This window comes from Marmota flaviventris, chromosome 13 (assembly GCF_047511675.1).
Source record: "Marmota flaviventris isolate mMarFla1 chromosome 13, mMarFla1.hap1, whole genome shotgun sequence".
Classification (NCBI taxonomy): Eukaryota; Metazoa; Chordata; class Mammalia; order Rodentia; family Sciuridae; genus Marmota; species Marmota flaviventris.
The window spans coordinates 61,301,715-61,324,452 of NC_092510.1; the positions used below are offsets into that span (position 1 = coordinate 61,301,715).

The 22,738-nt window shown below is 40.7% G+C and overlaps 1 protein-coding gene and 1 non-coding gene across 3 annotated transcripts in view; one reads left to right on the forward strand and one right to left on the reverse strand.

The window, feature by feature from the left end:
- The window catches only part of Mob3b (MOB kinase activator 3B), a 189,624-nt gene that overhangs the window by 116,758 nt on the left and 50,128 nt on the right, over nt 1-22,738 (reverse strand). For both annotated transcript variants that reach the window (XM_071600677.1, XM_027931133.2), the window contains exon 2: nt 5,296-5,911. In XM_071600677.1, the coding sequence (XP_071456778.1) occupies nt 5,296-5,713 (418 nt within the window). In that variant the 5' untranslated portion in view covers nt 5,714-5,911. The remainder of the gene's footprint in view (nt 1-5,295; nt 5,912-22,738) is intronic.
- On the forward strand, nt 1,809-1,881 carry Trnae-uuc (transfer RNA glutamic acid (anticodon UUC)). Its single transcript has one exon. It is a non-coding gene; the product is annotated as a tRNA-Glu (tRNA).

Here is a 22,738-nt window from a genome sequence, read left to right on the forward strand (position 1 = left end):
TCTCACTGATAAAACAGAATGTTAACTTCATTTTTACTCCATTTGAGCTACTGTAGGAATTAAGAAAGACTAAGTAGCAGGTACTGTCTAGTGTTCAGCAGGCTCCATAGAGGTGAATTCACTTTCCCTCTTCTTTTCCCTGATCTTTCCTGACACAAGACTATTTGGGGGAGGCAGGGAAGAGGGGGCTGCACTCCTGGCTCCAATTTTATTGAAAAAACAAACCAACAACAACAACAACAACACAAACACGCACACACAAAGGTGGGTGAGCTTATGTAATTGTGTTTTATGTGTTCTTATTCCTCCTTTCCAAAGACTTTTGAAAAACAAATGAGTCAGAGAAGTTCTAAGCTTTCTACCCAATTTTTTCCCTGAGTTTCAGAACTAAAATATTACCTTATTATATAACAGAAAAACAGGGAAGCCAGAGGCAAGAACACAGAACTTATTCTAATTAGACAGCAACAGAATTTTTTTTTTTTAAATGTCTGTGGTTTTCTGTTTTTCTGTCTTGGCTGTTATCTCTGAAGGTGGTTACAGAGAGAATCCAGGAGATAGCCCTTGCTTCTGAAGTTTGCGCTGATTTAAGGACTTCCCAGAAACATCTGTTGAGTTCCTTACAAAGGAAGCCCTAGGCGTTCAAGGGAAAGTGGAGGAGACTGTGGTTTACAAGGGAGCCACATCTGTTTGGTATTCTCCCATCAGGGAAAGCTGGACTTCTGGACCGGCATGGGTCTCCTTGTTAAACTTGAATCTAGCAACAGATGAAAGCCTTTCTTAGTGTCTCAATGGCAGAGACCAACAGCCGTTTATATCCTTTAATTCCTAACTAAGGGTGAAGCCTTCACAGCTGTTGGTATTTTCCGGTTCCATTTCCTTGGATGGCAAGGAAGTGAAGTTTGACCCCCCTCCCAGTCCCCAGGCAGGAACACAGAAGGATGCCCAGGATTGAAAGCTGAAAATTCTAAGCAGAAGTCCCAGTTTCTTGCCCTCCCAGAGATCTGCTGTTTGCCTAGAATTCTTTTTAACGTTATCTGGACAGACATCTTGATGGTTTCCATGATAATGAGTCAAGACAGCGCAAAGATCAAAAGGAATAAAAGTAGGCTAGAATCAGGGGGAGGAAGAAGAGGCTGAAATGGAGTGTAGAAGAGAAAGTGGCTCCTAAAAGTAGGTCCAAAAGACACCAACAACATCTGAGAGCAAATCACAGAGATACGTGGGATACTGATGAATATCTTCATAGTGATGGGGGATGCTGGTCCTTTTTAATCGACCCCTAACATTTCACCTTGGAAAAGCTAAACAGAAAACAAAACAAGGTAGAAACAAGGTGCAGAAAGTAACCAGGAATGTTGACAAAGAGATTCAGAGACATGTGTTACACTTGCTTTGTCCATCAGTGCCATATACATATTGGGACTTGAAAAGATTATTTTGCATCCACCTGTCCATCCATCCAATCATTTATAAGGTAAGAGGACTGGACTTTGTGCTGGGATATTCAAATGCATAGGACGTTTCCTATAATTTTAAGGGGTTCACATTCTAATGGGTGAAAGCCTCAATGGAGGACATAGCTCTCAGCTGGGCCTCCAAGGATGCACAAGGATTGTCTAGACAGAGAAGTGGATGGTTATAGAGAGAGCATGGGGCAAAAACCAGAATAGGAAACTGAATGCTTCCGAGGGAAGAACAAGAATTCTGGGTGGTTACAATTAATGGAAGAGTGGTGTGTGTTTATGAAAACTGAAGGTTCATAAGGAACTCAAACAGGTCATCAGAAATAACCCAATTAAAGGGCTGGGGATATAGCTCAGTTGGTAGAGTGCTTGCCTTTCATGCACAAGGCCCTGGGTTCAATCCCCAGCACCACCAAAAAAAAGAAAAAGAAAGAAAGAACTCAATTAAAACTACCCAAAGGAGCCGGTAGTCCCAGCAACTAAGAAGGGCACAGGATGAGGATCACAAGTCCAAAACCAACCCCAGCAACTTAGCAAGTCCCTAAACAACTTAGCAGAGACCCTGTCTCAAATTTTTAAAAAAAGGGCTGGGGATGTGGCTCAGTGGTTAAGTACCCTGGATTCAATCCCCAGTACCAAATAAATAAATAAATAAATAACAATAATAAATAAAAATACACAAAGGATTTGTCTGAATAGACTCTTCTCAAAACAAGACTTGCAAATGGCCAACAGGTATATGAGTGGATAATGAAAACCGTGGTGTATGCATAAAGTTGTATATATCCAGTAGATGAATGGATAAAAAAAAATGTAGCATATATACACAATGGAATACAATTCAGTCTTTGAAAGGAAGAAAATCCTGTCATTTATGGATGAACCTAGAGATTATGTTAAGTAAAAAAAAAAGTCAGGCTCAGAAAGACAAATAACATATGATCTTATTTATATATGAAATCCAAAAAAGTTTAATTTGTAAGAGTAGAGTAGAATGGGTGCTACCAGGAGTTGGGGAAGGGGTAGCTGGGGAGATGTTTGTCAAGGGACACAAAATTTCAGTTAGCTAAAAGGATTAAGTTCTTGAGATCACTTGTACAACACAGTGACTATAGTCTTTTGTTGTTGTTGTTCTAATTAATTACACATGACAATAAATGCATTTTGACACATTGTATACAAATGGAGCACAACTTCTCATTCCTCTGGCTGTACAAGGTGCTGAGTCACACCACTAATATGATCATACATGCATATGGCATAATAATGTCTGTCTCATTCTACTGACCTTCCCATCCCCACTACCCCATCCCTTCCCTCCCTCCCCTCTGCACAATCCAAGTGTTTTTTGCTGTGTTTTGTTTTTTCTTTTTTCCTTTTTTTAAATTAATTTATTTATTTTTTATTATTTCTTACTTACATCACAATAGAGTGCATTACATTCCTAATTTTTTTGCATTGCAATTCTTAATACACCTTTATACACAATTTATCAAATCTCTGTTTTGTTTTTTTAAATACAGGTTTTTAGGTCTCACGTAAGAGATTCTGATTCAGTTGTTAAAGGGAAGGATCAAGAATTTGTATTTTGAACAGAAGGCCCAAGTAATTCTGACATAATAAAAATTTGATGACTCTAACTTATATAGCTTAATGTTTCCGAAAAGGTGATGACAATCTTTCTTCTGTTTTTTAAAATAAAGATACTGGGTCAAATTAGGAAATACCACATTCTAAAGTATTCTCTTCTTGGAAATTTATAATGCACAGTGGCATATTAAAAGTCCTGTGGTAAAGAAATCAATTTCACTCAGTATTTCCCAGATGTATTTTTCCATGGGGGTGGGGTGGGCGAATCATAGTAAAAGCTCTCAGAATACCAGTGTGCTATGGACCACGGACTGGACAGAACTGAAACAGAGGAGTCAACTTGTTCCCTGAGCATACTGAATAAGGAAATGTCTAGAAAAAGAAAGCAAAGTCAGTGACTCTGGGGGACATGGAGGCATCCACCCATTTCCTCCGAAGTCTAAAACCTCCTATGATGCCCTGTTTTCCAAGCAGACAGCCAGAAGCTGCTTTGCTCTCAAGTAACACACATGGCTCTTCATTGCAATTCCTGTTCCGCAATGCTATCTGGTAACCACAGCTGCCAGGGAGAAGGAGTGCCCAGAGTTCAAAGTATCCAGGAGCAGGCACAGGGGAAGGACCAAAGAGGAGGTATCTTTGTGCACATTTATCTATCTTTATTTTTATCATATGTTCTGCTCAGAGCTTTGCCCATTGTTTCTAAGTTTTCTGGAAGAGGAAAATTCCTCCCAGCACTGTAAGTAGCCTCTGGCAGTCAATGAAAGTGCAAAAAGACAAGAGCCTGAGGAATTCCCATCCCTCCCAGGTGCCCAGAGGAGTTTTTTTTTTTTTTTTAACCTACCTTCTGTGCCTCTATGCACACTACCATACAGTCCACCTCCTTCCTGCTTACGAGAGACAAGAGATAAAGAGGGAATTGGAAAAGCCACAGCAACAGGATTCTGACAAATTGGTTTGTGTGCTGAATATTTCAAGATGTACCATACGACACCAATCAATTTATATACATTTTTTTTTTGGTATAAACTTAATTACTTCCATGTGGCCCTTCTCAACTTTCCACATGCCTCATGGGGACACCCCCCATCTAAAAGTGATTTCAACAGTATGCTTCAAATACTTTTTAAAAAAATGCCTCAGTCATCTCAGAGCTTTTCAAGAAGGCTTTCTAATAGCACAATATTTATTCAATCATTCCAGAAATATTTCCTGAGAGCCCCCACAGGCTTCAGGACACTGTACTAGGCACTGCAGATATGATAATGGAAGTAGAGTATTGTTCATTCCTGTTGAGCCCCAGGAATAAAACAATGAATTTTAAATTTAGCCCACCAATGTTCCACAGCAGAAAGAAATACAAGAGACAGAGAAGGTTTGGTCCTTCCTCTTAAGTTTCATGGCTTATAGTACAAAACAAACCAAAGCATTTGCATTTCAAGAGTTCTGGCAGGTCCAGCAGCTATGCAAGGGTTGGAGTTAACAGTGCAGCTTGGAATTAATAAGTTATGATAGGAGAAGGAGCAGAATGCCAGGATCTTCATTTCCCCAAAATGTGAACCCCTATTTGTTTGCTCCCCAAACAAATTCATGGATTCCCACACTGGAGCTTATTAATCCTAAAAGATAAATATTGCCAGTAATGCACCAGAGTCAATTTAACCTTAAGTAGTCAATCAATTAAGAAACAAAAATCTTACCAAAATAACTGGGTAAGTGTGGAGTCTAGTCCTAAGAAAGCCAACAAGATCAAATCTAACATTGGATCAATGTTCTGGGGGCCACAAAATAATCGTCAGTGCTTCATAAATGATTTTTTAAAATTTCAATAAGGTTCTTAGGTATGGAGAAAAAAAAATTACAGGTATATGACTGATAGAATTTGAGAAGCTGGGCATCATGGTGAGTGCCGTAATCCCAGTGACTTGAGAGGCTGAGGCAGAAGGATCACAAGTTCAAGGCCATCTTCAGCAATTTAGTGAGGCCCTATGCAACTTAGTGAGACCCTATCTCAAAACCAAAGCTAAAAAGGGCTGGGGATATGACTCAGTGCCCCTGGGTTCAATCTCCAATCAGAAAAAAAGAAAAGATAAAAATAGAATTGGGGGAAATACTGCCATGGGTATTGTCCAGCATCACAGGCAGCTAGGGAGAATCCCGTTCTGCACACTTTTTGAGCTTGTGTGGGGATAATATCAAAAAAATAAACAAATAAAGCCTGAGAAGCTGGTCGTGGACTTACCCACACATGTTGGAAATATATCCTCATTATTGATCTGGACCTCGATCCAATCCATAAGAAGGTTCATGTACTGGGGAGCTGGCAATGCAGTTGGTTTCTTATACTTAAGGTCATCCTGCCACCGATACTCATATTTGGGGCCCCCTGACATCACAGGGCAGGTCTGCTCGGTACAGAATTCACAGATGGTGCCATAGATGAGGTTGATACGATTGAAGAAGTCCACCACATGCACCGCCACCCAGTCATTCTGGTCTTCTCCACTAGGCAGCTGCACGGCTGCCTTCAGGTCCACGCCTGAGTTGAGGGACGCCTGAGCCCGCTTGTGCAGCTCAAACCTCTGCGTGCCGGGTTCAAATTTTCTCTTGGGCCGAAAGGTCTTGTCCTTGTTGAACACCTGCTTCAGGGCTATAGACATGGTTTCCTCCTTCTCTTCCTTTCTTTTACAGGAAGCAAAAAGGCACTTGGAACTTTTCAGTGAGAGATCACAGCTCAACAGCGTTTTCCACTGCCAGCCTTCTGGCCCCAGCCTTGCAGCCTCCAACTTATAATCTCTCTTAAATGGCCCCTCCCATCTTCTTCTTCAGTGATATCCAAGGGAACTTCATGTTCCTTCCTAAAGGCAGAAGAGAAGGGAATTTGTGAGTGGTCTGTTTGCATTTAAGAAATGACAGAGCAGGGCATGTTGGTACACATCCGTAATTCCAGTGACTCAGGAGGCTGAGGCAGGAGAATCACGAGTTCAAAGCCAGCCTCAGCAACTTAGCAAGGCCCTAAGCAAGTAAGTGAGACGCTGTCTCAAAATTAAAAATAAAAAGGGCTGGGTATGTGGCTCATTGATTAAGCATCCCTGGGTTCAATCCCTGGAAAGAGAGAAAGAAAGAAAGGAGGAAGGAAGGGGGAGAGAAGGAGGGAAGGAAGGAAGAACCGATGAATGAACAGAGGCTTAGGCTCCATTTCCAGGCTGTGGGGCTTCTATTTAGGTATATAGACAGGAAGTTAAACCTGTAAATCTGCACTGGTGCAGTGAACCATACAAATGACTATAGAAGAAAAGGCATCACTTTCTTCCTTCTCCACCTTTGTCAAATCTCTACTGGCTCTTCTCTGGGTGATCACAGCTCAATGGGCCTCTCTAAGGTAGCAAGGGCAAGTGTGTGGGCCAATGACCTTTATAGTCTCCTTTTCAGAGCTTCCTCCATTGCCCCTCCTGAGTAAGTATATCATTACTCCTCCTTTTCCAGGAAGAGATGATCAGAGCAGGAGTGGGTATCTCACCTAGCTGGCTAATCAGAATTTCTCTCCAGGGAATTTGGAATCAAATTACAAATTCCAAATTCCAACTTGTGTTGGATATGATTCATGAAAGGTAATGAAAACTGGGTCTGGTTGAGCCCTATTTGGACCATGTGTAGTGAAGTTGAGAAAGATGAACTGTAAACCAAAGAGGAAGAAAACAGAGAAGAGAAGGAAGGAAGAGGGGGAGGAGGTGGTGAGAGAAATAGTTATTAACTCTCAGAGAAAATGAAAGATCAAAAGGACTTAGGGAGAAGAGAAAAAGGAGACAGACAATGAGAAAGGAAAAGTGGTTTCTTTAGTCTCAAATAATCTAGGAAGTGGTTCTAAATCCTCTTGAAGCTTAGCTGTGCTTCCTGCCTTTGGGATCCATTTGTTTTTCCTACATTAGTCAAATAAATCCCTTATTTTAATTCAGCTAACTTGAGTGAATTTTGTTTTTCTCCAACAATTCTTAATTATGACAGGATGTCACCCCTACAATATGCCACTTTTTTATATTCTTAATATCATAGCCTTGCTAGCACTTTGCCACAGAGTTGTCCAATAGAACTTTCAATGATAGTGTGCAAATGTTACACACACACACACATATATATATATATATTTGTGCAATACGGTATAGCCAATAGTCACATGTGTCTAATGAGTAATTGGATTGTGGCTGTGTTACTTTTTACTGCATCTTAATTAGTTTAAATGTAAACAGGCACATGTGGCTACTGGCTACCATATTGGATGGAACAACTTTTAAGTATTCAAGGTTCTCTTCTCCAATTGTCTCATTTGACCCTCAAAAAATTAAGTGAAGTTTATCGATTTATAGCAGCTACAATAAATTTAGAGCAGGTATTCTTCTTCCTGGATCTCTAAGAAATAAAATTACTTGCCTAACGAGGTTCTACAACTAGTAGAGGACAGAGTTGGGATTGAAATTCTTTCATTGACCCCTAGGAAATGCTCTTTCCATGTGATCTGATTTTATAAAAAGTGATATCTATCTTTTTTTTTATTAGTTGCTCATGACAATACAAAGATCTTGACATATCATACATTTGATTCAAATGGGGTATGAATTCTCATTTTTCCATGTAAATTGATATCTTTCAACCTGCCTTCAACCTGCTGGTTCATGAATCTCCCTTTAGCCAGAGCTTTATCTCTTTTTACCTTTTATTCACACATTCCCCCCAAAGACTACTAGTTTAAAGTGCTGGAGGTGAGAGCTCCCACCCACAGGTCATACTCTTAACAGATTCAGAAGAGCCCATCATGGAATCTATTTAAAAGGACTTGAAGCACAATCCCACTGAACTGCTTTATTCCCACCTGGAATGGATTCTGTTGTCCCATAATCAAACGTGGCTTGGAGATGCATTTGATCTTAAGTTATTAAGGCAAAAAAATATTCCTGAGAAATCTCCATTCCCTCCTACAGATGCTGCTCTTTGCTCAGAACTGCTGGCCAGACTGCTGAGTGGCTCCCTGCAGCTCTCTCTGCCTGCTCACTTCCTCTCTCCCCACCCTGCCATCTTGCTAAGAAGGTTTTCACTGAAATACCCTATCTGGGAGGTGGTTCTTTTCTCTCCTTCTCAAAGTCATTGAGCATTCAGTGCCTCCCCCAACAAAGAGATCCATGTGGAAAAGCAGGTCACAAGGCTCACTGCCTGAGGCAGTCTGTAAAATCACACTCCAGGGAAAGTGCTGTGGACTCTAGGGAAAGGAAGGGGCAATCTCAGCCCAAAAGAATAACTTCCCAAAAGCTTAGCCTGCTTGAAAACAGGCCTGAGAAAAATGGAGGGTCTTAAAAGGGCATTTCCAAAATAAAAGGGTGAGCTAGAGGTTGGGAAGATAGAGAGAGAATGGTGAAGATTTAAAAAAAAAAAGACAATAGTCCCTCTATGTCTCCAATGCTTAATTGCTGAGAGTGAAGCAGTCACAACCCAGCAGCTGCCTTTCCAACGTCTCCAGTAAAGAGGACTGGCTGTTCTCTTATTCTGATAATGAGGGTACCATCCATTCCCACGGCCCTCAGAGCATCTTCTTTCATGGCTTTATATGATTCTGCCTGGAGTGTCCACTTGTGTGGACACCATTACATGTGCCAGGTTCTCGTGCACACCACAAAGTCTATTTGTCACCTCAGATAGGAGCATGTGAATGGGACAGAATAATCATGGCAAATCCTCAAAATCTTTCAGTGGCTGGTACTCAGAAATATATTTTTTTTAATGTTAAATCTTGTTTGAAATTTAGAGATTTTTTTCTTCTAGACATACTTAAAAAACAAACTTCAAGATATCAGTCTCTTGAACTGGATGGGTATTTACCCAAAACTTAACCAGCTTTAAAATGACCTTCTCATTTTGTCTCCATTTAACAGGCTTCCTTGGGGGAAAAGACATCTTTGAAGGCTTATTTCCCAGCTAAGTCTCTTAACTGTAGCTCTTGGCCACCATTTATTAAATTCCACATATATCACTAACATTCCTGATCCTCCCCACACATTATATGGTTGAAGTTATGACCATTTTTTTTTTTTAAATTGAGGTTCAACTAGATGGAATAATTGCTAGGAATCACAAGGTTATGAGATGGTAAGGCTAAATTTTGAACCCATATCCCTGTCACTGAAACACACATGAAGGTTTCTCACTAAAGCAGTTTTCACCTCATGAACCTTATGTTTTCAAAGTTCCTGCTCCTGTTTTCAATTTCCTCACAAATAAGGCTATAAGGGAAACCAGAATGGGCAGTATCATCATCCCTATTTTATAGATGAGCACATAGAAGCTCTGATCTCCTAGTGCTGGATTGAACCTGTGAATCATTCTGATGTGGCTGGTCATGAGGTTGTCTCTTCTGGGGAAACCTTTTCCTCTACAAGGAAGTTCTTAGGGAAATGGTTGGTCAGGTGGGCCCCCATGCTTAAAGACAACAGCAATCAGGATGGGTAAGAATAGATTCATCATGCCACCAAATGACTGAACAAAGAGGCATCATTTGTATCTTGTGCTAAGTGTCAGGCGTAGAGTTTGAAATGAAAAAGGGAACAGCGAGCACTCCTGGCCTTACTTTCCATCCCCTATCCCAACTGGGTCCCTATCTGTGACTGATTCTGTCAGCTAACTAAATGGTTAGAGCAATGTTTGTCACATGTTAATGTGAGACTCCTGTTAAAATGAAGGTTCTGATTCAACTGGTCTGGATGGCAGCTAAAAGTCCACATTTCTAACAAGCTCCCAGGTGATGCCAAATCTATTGGTCCATGGATGACACTTTAAGTATCAAGGCCTGACCTAACTAAAGGATTTTGTTAGAAATGCACTCTCAGGCTGCACCCCAGACCTAGTAGATCTAAATGTGCACTTTAACAAAGTCTTAGAAGAATATGCTTTGAGAAGCCTGCGGTTGGAGGGATGCCTGGCTGGAATAAACAAATAAACTTTCAGTTGTTTTGCTGACAGTTTGCTTCAACTCTTCAGTTGAATGTGCATATAATTGGTGGGAAGGGGTGAAGAGAGACTCACTGTTGTGAATACAACTGCCTTGGCAGATGGTGACAATGACCCCGTTTTTTGATCTGGATCGATTTGGATAGCACAGCACCCAGCACCTAGAAGTCCCCAGTGTATACCTTTTCATAATGCCAGATGGGAAGCAGCTGCTGCTACTGCAGTCGCATGTGTAGAAGTTTCTTGGGCTCAGTAAAATGTAGCACTAGCAACAACACAGTGATTATTCTCTGTCCTTGTCTAGTGTCCAGAAAGAAAATGAAAAGTTCTAAGTTTTGCACCCTGGGTACAAAATCTAAGCAAATTTTGTTAGGAATAGTACCTATTAAAAGGCTGATTCTCAAGAAATATTTGAAACTAATTGCTCATTCAAACAATAAACATCTACTAAAGACCTTTTATTTGCCAGGGTTAAGCACTAAGGACACAGGGTTAATTAATTAATATTTGGGTCCTGTCTATGAAGAGTTCATAATTTTGTGTCTAGAGTTGAGGTGAAGCTGAGATTTTGCTTTTTAATGCTATAATCTTAATGCACTAGAGTGGATACCATGGATACCACCAGCATGACTCTCTGGGCTTATTACTTAGTTTAGGAATGAAAAAGACAACAAGAAGTAAGGTCTTAGGAAAGAGAAAACGGAAGTCCAAATAAACAACATAAAACTGACAGAAGCTCCATGCATTCTCCATATTTTATGCTTAATAGGTCAATTTTAGCGATAAAGTATAATGCACTACAAAATATGCCGAGAGAATTCAGCCAGGCTACAAGGGAATGTTGATGAGGTAACTAAGCAACGTTGGCAACATAAGTTCTTATTTTTCTTTTCCTATTGATGTCTTCTGCCTCATTAGCTGAAAATCGGAGTCCTTGCCAAGGATAAGGAAGAAATGAAACAACTCCCACTCACTCCGGAGAACTCCATCTTCTCCAGCTGTGACCACCTCTGAGACACCTTGGTGGAGCAGAAAGGGTAAAAAGGACCAGGAACAACAGGGACCAAAGTTGACCCATGGTGGAGGAAAAAAAGTTCAAAATCTCATCTGTGGGGAAGGACCAGCTGGCACAGCAATTCACTACAAGAAGATCATAAGAGAAATTCCCCAGCCAGTGCAGTGGTGCATGACTTTGTAATCTCAGGGACTTGGGAGGTTGAGGCAGGAGAACCACAAGTTCAAGTCCAACCTGGATAACTTAGCAAAGACTGTTTCAAAATAATAAGGGCTGAGGGTATAGCTCAGTGGTACAGCTCCTGGGTTCAATCCCCAGTACTGTGAGAATAAATAAAAGCCCCAGAAACACCCTACACAAAGAAGGTACAATGCCATCTTTGTGATCAGAGCCCCCAGGAGCAGGAACAATGCTGGCACAGAACCAATTTCACTGAATATTTGCTGAATGAATTAATAAAAGACAGTGGATAAAGAATACTTTACATTAAAGTGAAACCACAAAAGTGAAACCAAATCAGACCTCCTGTGTATAGTTATTTGATGATTCTACTTCAACCTGAAGCTCACGGCCAACTCACTGAGTCTGGATATGCAAACTTCTGGGCTGCTCTGCAGCTACATGCCCACCCCCTGAAGGAACAAGTCCATCTCCCTTTCAAAGGGACTACTCCTTTCCTCTATGTTATCTAAAATTCTTGTTCTTCAGAACCAAAGAATGACAACTGTGATTTCTCATCCTCCCCCTCTTTTTTCTCTTTATGGCTAGAATAGTCCTTGGAACTTTCCTCCTACACCTCAAATATCGAATTAAAGTAGATTAAGTTTTTATTTTAGAGTTGTGTGTGTGCGAATAAAATGAACATCATCTGACTACCCCATGCTCTTCTTAAAGGATGTGCCTAACGCTGCCATTCTGTCCACCCTTGTGCACTGTTTTATCTCCTAATCTCAGTAGATGCTATATTTGCTGACGAGACAACCCCCAAATTGAAGAAGATTCCTGTCTGATAAGCAGTTTTACTTTCTTTTCCCCCAACTAACCCACCTCCTCAACTTAGAGCTGCTGCATCGTTGCACTTTGTTAAATCAGTTGGGGGAAACAGGGCTGCCTCACGTGAATCTTTAAAGACATGCACAATTTCAGAGTTTCAAAATACCCATGTTATTTCTAAACACAGACGAAGTTAGGAGGAACAGGTGCAACCCTACACAAGTGTGAATCTTGACCCTCACTCCCCATCATCTTCTAGCTCTTCAATACCCAACTGAGTTGCATGCTTGCTGTCTCATCTGCTTCTTTATTTGCGATGAATGCAAACATTCTAGCATTAAAAGTATGAGTAAGTATTCCAAAAATGAAAATATTGCATGCCACTTACATGCTACTGCAACAGCAATAGCAGAAATGGGTGAAGGCATAGGTAGTTTTGGCAAAGACTCATAATAATTTACCATGTCCTAGATTCAGAAACATCACCAGAGGAGGACTGTTATTCACATCTGCATTGCTATGACCAAAACGCCAGACCAGAACAATTTAGAGGAGGAAAAATTTATTTTTGCTCAGTTTTAGAGGTTCAGTCCATGGCAGGCCAACTCCATTGCTCTGGGCCCAAGGCAGAATATCACGGTGGAGGGTGTCATGAAGGGAAGCTGCTCCACTCATGGTGGCCAGGAGGCAGAGAGAAGGGAAGGGGCTGCAGGGAAGAGGAACCCTTCGAGGGCATGTACACAGTGACCCACCTCTTCTAGCCACACCCCACTGGCCTGTTACTGCCTAGTTAGTTCACTTAAACTAGGAAGGACTGATTAGGCTACAGGTCTCATAAACTAATCATTTCATTTTTTAATATTCTTTCATTAACCTAGGACTTTTGAGGGACACCTCATATCCAAACTGTAACATTCTGCCCCTAGTCCCCAGAAGTTCATGTCTACCTCACAATGCAAAAGGCATTTAGTTGATCTCCAAGAGTTCCACAGTCTTAATAGTTCCAGTGTTTCCCAAAATTCTAATTCCAAAGTCTCATCTGAGACTCAAGGCAAACTTTTGGCTGTGAGCCTTTGTAATGATCAAAAGCAAGTTACATGCATACAGTATGTCATGGCACAGAGTAAACATTTCCATTCCAAAAGGGAGAATAGGGGCATGAAAGGAAGGGATAGAACCAAAACAAAATCAAAACCCAGCCAGGCAAATGGGTCCTGTAACTCTGCATACAGCATTTAGGTCACATGCCTGTAAGACCTAAGCAGCCCTGCTCCTTTGGCCCAGCATTCATGACCTTTCTCAGCCTGGCTCTTTCCATAGCCAGCATCTTTTCTCAGAAGACAGTCCACATTACTGGCATCTTTTAATTCCTAGAGTCTCCATTCCAGTTTTGGCTTCACATTCACAGCTTCATGCATCCCACCTGGGGAGCACCCCCAGGGACTCCGATTTTGCTATACTTTGTCTGGCTTTCCAGGCCTGCCACTGAAATCTCCAAGGAAACCTCCATGACTCCTTAACTCCAACCTTCTGCATCCCTGCAGAATCAGCACCATGTGGCTAGCACCAAGGACTGAACTCAGCTGCCCCAATAGTTAGGCCTCATGGCATCATGGCTAAAGTGGCCTCTGAGTGCGTAGGTGACTGAACAAGGGGAAACAACTCCCTAAGACCCCTTACTAGCTGATTTCAATATATAGATATAGATATAGACATATTGCTGAGAATTGAACCCAGTGCCTTGCACATGCTAGGCGAGCACTCTACAGCTGAGCCACAACCCCACCCCACCCCATGGTCTCTTAAAGGAGTTTTTGCTTTTAAACCCTTGAGCCTCAAGTCATCTTTTCTATTATTTCTGTGCAAAGTACTTGACTTCTCTTTAGTGGTGGTAACATCTTCAACAATAAACCTTCCCTTGTCATCAGTTTTACAGGCACTATTTTTCTGGCCAAACTGCAATTTTAAAATTCTCCTCTGCTTTCTGCTCCCAATTATTCCAGTAAACCTGACTAAAAGCTGTTAGCAATACTCATGACACTGACTGAATAATGTACTGCCTTGAAATTTTCTCCATTAGATTAATTAGTCCATCACCTTTGGCCTCACACAAAGTTGCAGCACATGGTCAAAATATAGACAATTATTTTCCTAGAAAACAACACAAATGTCTTCTAGTCCAATTCATAATAGAATCCTCATTCCCCTCTGAAACCTCACAATGAGCACAATCTTTACTGTCAGCATTCCTATCAGCATTCTAGTCATTTAAGCCCCAAGTAGAATTGCCCACTAAACTCCGCTAACCACATTCTAAGGCTTCCCCAGCCTGCATTTCCAAACTTTTCTAAACTGTTTCTACAAACCAGATCCAAAGGCTGCTGAACCACAGAGTCAGGTTAGTCATGGCAATGATCCCACTCTTGATACCAATTTTTGTGTTAGTCAGATTTTCATCACAGTGGCCAAAATACCTGACTAGAACAATTTAAAAGAAAAAAAGGTTACTGTGGCCCATGGTTTCAGAGGTTCAGTCCATGGTGGGCTGACTCCATTGCTCTGGGCCCAAGCTGAGGCAGAACATCATGGTGGAAGGGTGTGATAGAGGGAAGCTGCTCCATTCATGATGGCCAGGAAGCAAAGAGTGATGAAAAGTAAGAGACCTCAGGGAAAATGAACCCTTTCAGGGTATATTCCCAGTGACCCACCCCCTTCAGCCATGACCCACCTGCCAATAGTTACCACCCAGTTAGTGGTAACTTTTTAGATACTTAAATTAGGATGGACTGATTAGGTTACAGCTCTCATGATCTAATCACTTCACTTCTGAATATTCTTACATTAACCCAGGAGCTTTTGGGGGAATGTCTCATATACAAACCATATAAGGATCTTCAGTAGCAAGAGTAGAAAGGGCGGAAGATAAGGAAAGAGAGGAATTTACTTGGTGTGTTTTAATGACACCACATACTCACAATCCATAAAAGAAAGAAATACCTTTTAAGATTTTTTTTCTTTTTCTTAAAAAAAGAAAATAAATGTTCTCTTAAAGGCTTTTTAGATACCAGTACAGACTGGCTTGGTTTGCATGCAATAAGGACAACGGAGAATCTTTGGCCCAAACTTGGGATAGGATTGATCTAACCTTACCACAGTTTTAAAAATAGATAGTGAAGGCAAAATTATTATAAGAGCTCAGTTGACCCATTTAATCTTTATAATAGACATTTTAATAATTTTATCAACATTTTAAAAGGAACAAGAGAAAAGGTAAAACACTTCTTCAATTCAATAGAAATTTGTGATATTATTTCCCGATCTTTTGATCTTTTGTTTGAAAATATTCATTTTTGTGGTTAAAAAAAAAAAAACCATGATTTGAGAAACATAATATCTATGTCAGGTGAGGTAGGAGAAAGGTAGATGAGTAGGGAACTAGAGACAATGCTAATATAACAACTGAAATAAAGAATTAAGACAGATCAACCAATACCAGGAAAAAGGTCATTGTCAATTAACATTTTCTTTCTTGTTTCTTTGAGATAGGGTATGACCAAACATTCTTGGAAAAGTTTTACTTTAAAGGAAAAATGTTTGAATTCAAGGAAATTGGCTCCTATAACCGTCAACAGACTGATTTACCCTTAGCATTCTGAGTGAATTTGGGACACAGAGGCTGGAAATTTTTTATCCCTGGCTCTAGGGGAGCTTATGTGTGACACACTGAGAGAACTTTTCACGGAGATGAAGAAGCCAAAATGGGCTGGCAGATTGGAAATTGGAAAATAGAGTTATAGTTTTCAAAAGTGTACAATTTTAAGCTTTCAGGAATCAGGGATGGTTAAAATTGACACTAATCACAAGCAAAACTTAGAGCCAATCAAGCCCAGTGACCACAAACACAGCTTCTGCAGGGTTGCTATGAGAATTCAAGAGGTTATATGTAAAATGTTTGGCACATAGGTACTGGGGGAGGGGGGAATGTTGCTATCCCATCTTCATCATTTGGATTTCATGATTGTGAAAGTTTTAACAGAAAATCAGATTCTCGAGAAACCAAACAGCTACTCAGATTCTATCTTAGGATGCTTAAAATTCTATTCAACCTAATTATATAATAGTAACAGTATAAACTGACATTTATTGAGGACTTGCTATTTATTTCAGTCTTCACAATGTTATGCATAGGTATTATTATCCCTATTTTACACTTCAACTGACAGTAAGATAAAAACTTTGTTCTAGGTCATAGAAGCAGTTAATAGCTCAGCTGACTCCAAACCTCTTCACACTGCCTCTTTAGACAGTTGGATGATTCAAAAAAAGATAGGACCAGAGAAGTTCTGGGACACATCTAAGGGGGTCAGGGAAGGAAACAGGGGCAAAACAGACATAGCCCTATGTCAGAAGACATCTTTCTTGAACTTTTGTGGTCTGGAGTCAGAAGACTTGAATTCAAATCCTGACAATGACTTCAATTGGTAACATTTTTGGACCAAACACCCTTTACTATCCTCAATTTTGTCTTCTTTCAAGATAGTGATGCTTATGTCTCAAGGTTGTTGTGAAAACTAATAGAGATCAGGCCTGTAAAAACACTTGGTAAATGGAAAACAACTATGTGGTTGGTATGGTGACTGGTACCAAAGAGAACTAATATTAATCTTAGTGATCTGATGGTAAGTCAGCATTCCCCAGCATTTATAAATCATTTAGGGCATTCCAGTATTTTTTTCTGCATGTAATAAAATCTAGTGTAGATGCATTATTTCATGAATTTGGATATACCATACCAAATTATATCTCTCAAGTTCTCACACTAATTCCTCAATGCTTTTCAGAACGAAGCACCAAATCTTGTCATGCTAAAGTTTAAAATGCTCTACTGTTAGCATACACATTAGGTTATACTCCAGATATAATCTCTGTATTCTAATATGAGGAATAACTTTTTAAACTATTTACAAAGTTACCAGGAATATAGAGATCTTGCTGGAGGATTAAGGCTACATCCTTAGAAACTCTCAGAGAGAACAGACCAGCCACGAGTATCTACCTCAGAGCTTTTCACACTGTCTAGATGCAAATAGGAACTGTGGCACATACCTATAATCCCCAGTGATTCTGGAGGCTGGGGCAGGAGGACCTCAAGTTCAAAGTCAACTTCAATAACAGCAAGGTGCTAAGCAACTCAGTAAGACCCTATCTCTAAATAAAATACAAATAAGGGTTGGGGATGTGGCTCAGTGGTTGAGTGTCCCTGAGATCAATCCCCAGTATTTTCCCCAAAAAAGAAATAAAACAGATAAAAACTAAGACAAGTAATTAATGATGCTATCAGCTCTACCCTTGGAAAGATATTCACAAGTAAAACAAAAAGTTTGAAATAAAAATGAGTCAAAGGAGCAATGGCAAACCCTGTGCCCACCTTAGAGACTAGAAAATATCCTACCTTTAGAGCCACAATACGTGGGCTTAAGTCCATGGTCTGGCCATCAACTCATTCCCCCTAAGGCTAGGTGGCTAAATGAGGCATTACTACCAACAGTATATTTGGGGGACAAGTGAGGTAATATAACTAAAGACAGGCAAACATCAAGTATTAAGTTTATTGATCCATATTTCTCATATTATCGGGTTTCAGGCTTCATGAACAATGGGGATTCCCAACCATCATTATTAGGTCTAATCTTTGACTTCTTCCCCACAAGACCTTAGCACCTGAGCCTCACAATGTACAATATCTCGGAATCTGTATGAGTGAAGCATCATTTCCCCACGCCTGATCTTTATGAGGAAGAGTTTTCCTAAGCACAGTACTGGATTATCTTTGTCCTTTCACTAATGTTGTCCCAGGAGAAGAAAAGGAACTAATTTATCTAACTGATAAATTCAAGAAGAACTTGAACATGCTCAAGTGGTTTAGCCTTCCCTTTTTTCCTATGAGAGTAGTATGCTATTTGCTGCTTCCTCAATTTCCTATCCCTGTGAATGGAGGAGGCCTGAGTTCTCCAGTACTGAATGGGAAAAAAAAAGGTGGGTACATTTTGGGGTTAGAGTTAACAGACCCATTTGCTACAGACCTATGGCTATATCCTCCATTCTGGCTTCTAGAAGAAGTAAAGTCAATGTTTGTTTTTGTGGTTTTGTTTTAATCAACTTCTTAAAGCTATTTATAGAAGAGGAATAATACTTGTTTTTTCGGCATCCCTCTTGGAAACCCTGTAAGAGATTGTGCAGACTGGCTTGCCAGTGCAAAGCAGTAAAAAGTTAGCTGTCTGGGGGCTTTGTTGTTGTTGTTGTTGTTGTTACAGAGACTTGTGACAGCAGTTCTTAAAGAACCCTGCTCAAGACATAACTCATTCACTGCAGAAGGTCTGAGGCTACACACTAGGAAGGCCTGGGAGAGACTCCAGTCATAGGGTGCATTTAGCCCAGATGCTGCCCAACTGCTGGCACAAAGAGTGAGACTACTTAAAACAGAGCACCTCATATCTGAGAGTGAGCTTTGGCCTGGCAGTCCCCTGTTCCCGTATGTGGCTACCATCCAGGACATATGATATCAGAAGTGTGCTCTACAAGGAATTTAAAAACTTTCCAGCCACCCAGATAAGGCTTCTCCCTTGCCCAGTTTCAATTTCATCAAACTTCTTCCTGGTTCAATTTCAACCCATGGTAGGAGGGAGGAGGTAGAGAACAAAGGAGGAAATAGCAAATCATCTCAGTCCTGTGCCTTCTGTATCTTGCATGCATCTCTGACATGCAAACCCCATGACCTCACACTACACTGTGTTCTTGTGCCCACATGGCTAGTCCCTTCAACGGTCTGTGAGTAGACTTCATTGCAGCACTAGGAACTAAGGCAGGACTGACAGGAACAGAAGGTCAAGAACCTTTGTGGTTAAAATGTTCATCTAAATGACTGCTAATTTTTACATAATGCCCTATTAGTATTTGGGGTAAAATTGGGAGTTCATAACCAACTTGAATCTAATGTATGAAATATGATATGTCAAGAGCTCTGTAATGTTTTGAACAACCAATAAAAAAAATAAAATAAAAATGACTGCTAATCAAATACAACACAGATAAACAGTGCTTCCTCCTGTTGAAAGTACCTTACCTCCATAATCATGATGAGACATGATCTACATAAGAAACATTCTCAGAAAATAGCTACTGGACTCAAACAACCACCACAGCTACTGGACATGCTGTTTCCCAGGCCAGTGTAAACAGCTGGCATATTTTCCTTTTGCAGCATTCAGTGAAAAGACAGCTCCTTTGGAAGCATGCCCAACCTTAAAAGAATGTTTAAAAACTCAGGATGAATCCTTTGTATAGACCTTTGCATGGTGCTACAAAGACTTTTACCTGCGTACTTTGTTTAAAAATAAGTTTTAAAAATATACTTTGAAGGAAAAAATAATGGAGAAGAAATGAATTAGCTTAAAGATTTTTTTCCCTAATATAAAAAGAAAAAGGTAACATATTTCCTTTAGGGCAAACTCTACTTTGTACCGTAGATATAAATATGGAACTAAATTCCATCATTATGTATAATTATAATGCACCAACAAAAATAAATAAGTAAATAAACAAAGCAACATAAGACATACTGTATAGTTAAAAAAAAAAAAAAAAAAAACTCTACTTTTCAGTTACCCTTTCCCAAGCTGTCTCTGCTGATGCGTCCACCCCAGTCCCACTGTCTCTTTACAGTTTGTAACCCTACAAAATACCATGCACCAGTTCTCCTCATGCTCTGACCTTCTAAACATCTTTATGTGTCTGCTGGGGAAATCTGACAGCAAAATCGTTGCTGATAAGATTTCACAGCAGAAAGAACTCTTGAAGCATCACTTAATTCAATTCAACCTCTTATTTTGTTAAAAACAAAACCAAACACACCTAATGCCCAGAAAAGTGGAGTGAGTTTTTTAAGCCCACAGTTAGAAAAGGCCTGGGCTGAAAGTGAATCTCCATGCCAATGTTCTTCCCACTGGGCAACGGCTCTCCTGAACACTTGAGCAAGGCAGATAGATGCTTTACTGCCCTTGGAAACTACCCCAACTTGACTTCTCTTTAGGTAGGCAGGTTTTTTAAGCCCCTGGTGTTTTTTTTAAAAAAGAAACATAACTCTAATATTTCCCCTCAACAAAGTTTTACACAGGTTTACTAAATTTATAAAATTAGACCAACATCCTCTCTTCTTTAGTGAAGTTGGGAGAGTCTATCCCATTCCCAAGTCACTTACACCTTAGAGAACCTGCAGGTTTGACTTTATCAGACAATTCAGAAGATCCCTAATGCCCACTGTGCTTGTCAGTGTCAAAACCTCTCCCCCTGCCCTTTCCCCAGCCTGCCACTCACCATGATCCTCCACTGGCTTTCCAGGCCCAATTGCCACTGGGTCTCCTGGGAACCCTCAATTGGTGCCTCCTTCAAGTGACCTTTCCTTACCACACTGTTAGGAAGCAGCTGTTGTCTCTGCTTTGTTCCAGAGCTCTGAATCTGTTACCTTTCCTTTGTATCAAAACAGTTTGAACCATTTGCTATTCTCATGCCTCACTCCCAGCTATGACAGAGCCCACACACCCATCTGTCAGTCACTGTGAGTCCATCAAAGCAGGTTCAAACACCGAGTGCCCCTTGGGTGGAGGTTCAGCCCACTCCTTCCTTTCCCTCCTGACCCTTCCCTAACCTGCCTTTGTTTCTGCTTACTCGTATTGCACTCATTTTGATCTCTTGCTTCTTAGCAAATATTTATGGGTTTGACTCTTCCTATACTCTTTCCCCAGCACTGCCTCCCATTTATCCTTTTTCTCTTTCACTTTTCTTCTTTTGACCTCAAAGTCCTCAGGACTCTAGTAGAATGGTGGCTGCTGAATTTAAAACAAAAACCAAAAAACTCCTATTCATCCTGAGCCATCTGTCTACTGACTGACTATAGAATTGCCACTGGGTCTCCTGGGAACCCTCAGAAATGAAGGAAGACCAAGATCACTTGAGTTACATGTTTAAAATGTAGGCTATTGGGTCCCAGCCCTCACCTTTGAATGTGTTGGCTCAGATGCACTCTAATATTTCAGAACTCTGAGCCAGGGAGTCGGCTACACCTGCTCTGGCATATTCAGGGGTCACTGGACCCAAAGTTATTTGCCCAACAGAATGGGCATGATAGAAATGTGGTCATCTGAAGAACTGAATTTCCTGCAATAAGAACGACAGAAAAAGTCCTTGGAAGACTAACCTGAACTACACTGGGGATAGAGGTGACCCTCCTCTGCCAGCTACACCACCCGTGGAGAGGATGGCTTCCCCTGTGTTCTGTCTGTTGGTCCTTGAATCTTACAGTCTGGTGGTTAAGGATAAATGAGTCTGAGATCAAACTGCCTGAGTTTGACTCCCAGGTTTGCCATTTTCACATCTGCTGCGTTATTGATCTTATCATATCACATCACTACATTTTATTTTCCTCTTCTGTAAAATGGAGATAATAAAATGATGATCTACCTCATAGTGCTTTGGTCAGAGTTAAATGACATTATCCAAATAAAGCACTGGTCAAGGCATAAGGTAAGTATATGATTATAAACATTAGCTTCAATTCTTATCATTACCAAAATGCTGTCTTAAATGTATTCAGATATATATGTGCCCCTCCTTGTGGGCAGGGAATTTCTTAAAGCAGATCCCATAGGCTTCCTCCTTTCCTCCTTCCCTGTCACAGAAGACACTCTTAGTGGACTGTCCCTTGCAACACTGTAGTGGTGTTCAAACAGGACAGTAGGCGAGAATGGGTTATCATCATCAGACCTAATACATAGTAGGCATTTAATAACTGCCACTGATTATTGAAGAGTGTGACCCATTTGACCCCTTCAGAGAGAGAGAAACAGCAGAACTATCCCCTGTCAGGCCTAAGGCACTGGCTCCTCATCCAGCCACTGAGCAGATCTGCCTTTCCCCAGGGTGGAGTACAGGTCAGGAGGCTGCTCCAGGGTCTTCACGGGAGCCTGGCTAGAAAGCTTGTGTTGACTGGATACTTAGGCCTATTATTTTGTTGTGAATCCAAGCTCTCCTAGCAGTGCCAGAGAAACTCCTCCTGAGTTAACGGATGCTTTTTTAATACCAAGTATCTTAATTCTGATTTTCTTATGTAACCACAATGTGTAGACTTGCCAAAAAATGTTAAAAATAGAAGGAACCAAAAATCAAAGAGAAAAACTTCTCATAGTTACTAAACCAACTTGTATGGAAACTGTTGCCTCACAAAAGCATGATGGATGTGATTTTCTTCACTCATTTGGGGGTGCTGTATTTGTTTTCCTGCTTTATTCTTTGGGTGGTTTTCTTTCTTTTTTCCCACACTAAAACAATAAAACCTACATGAGGGGAGAAAAAGCCCTCAAAAATCTCCAAAGCCCTTACGAACTTTTGCCAGGAGAAATGCCCGCTTAGGCAAACCCATGGAAAACAACTGCCCTTGCAGGCACTGGGCTGAGCCAAATCCCTGCGGGGAGGACTTGCTTTATTTTTGGTCCAAGCAGAGTCCAGGAAACCACATCCACTGACTTCTTATTCATTTAAGAGTCTACATTCATCAATAAGTCCTGATGAGTAAGCCCCCATTAGAGAGTCCTCTATTTGCAAGAAAAAAGAGGAAAGAGAAATATTTACT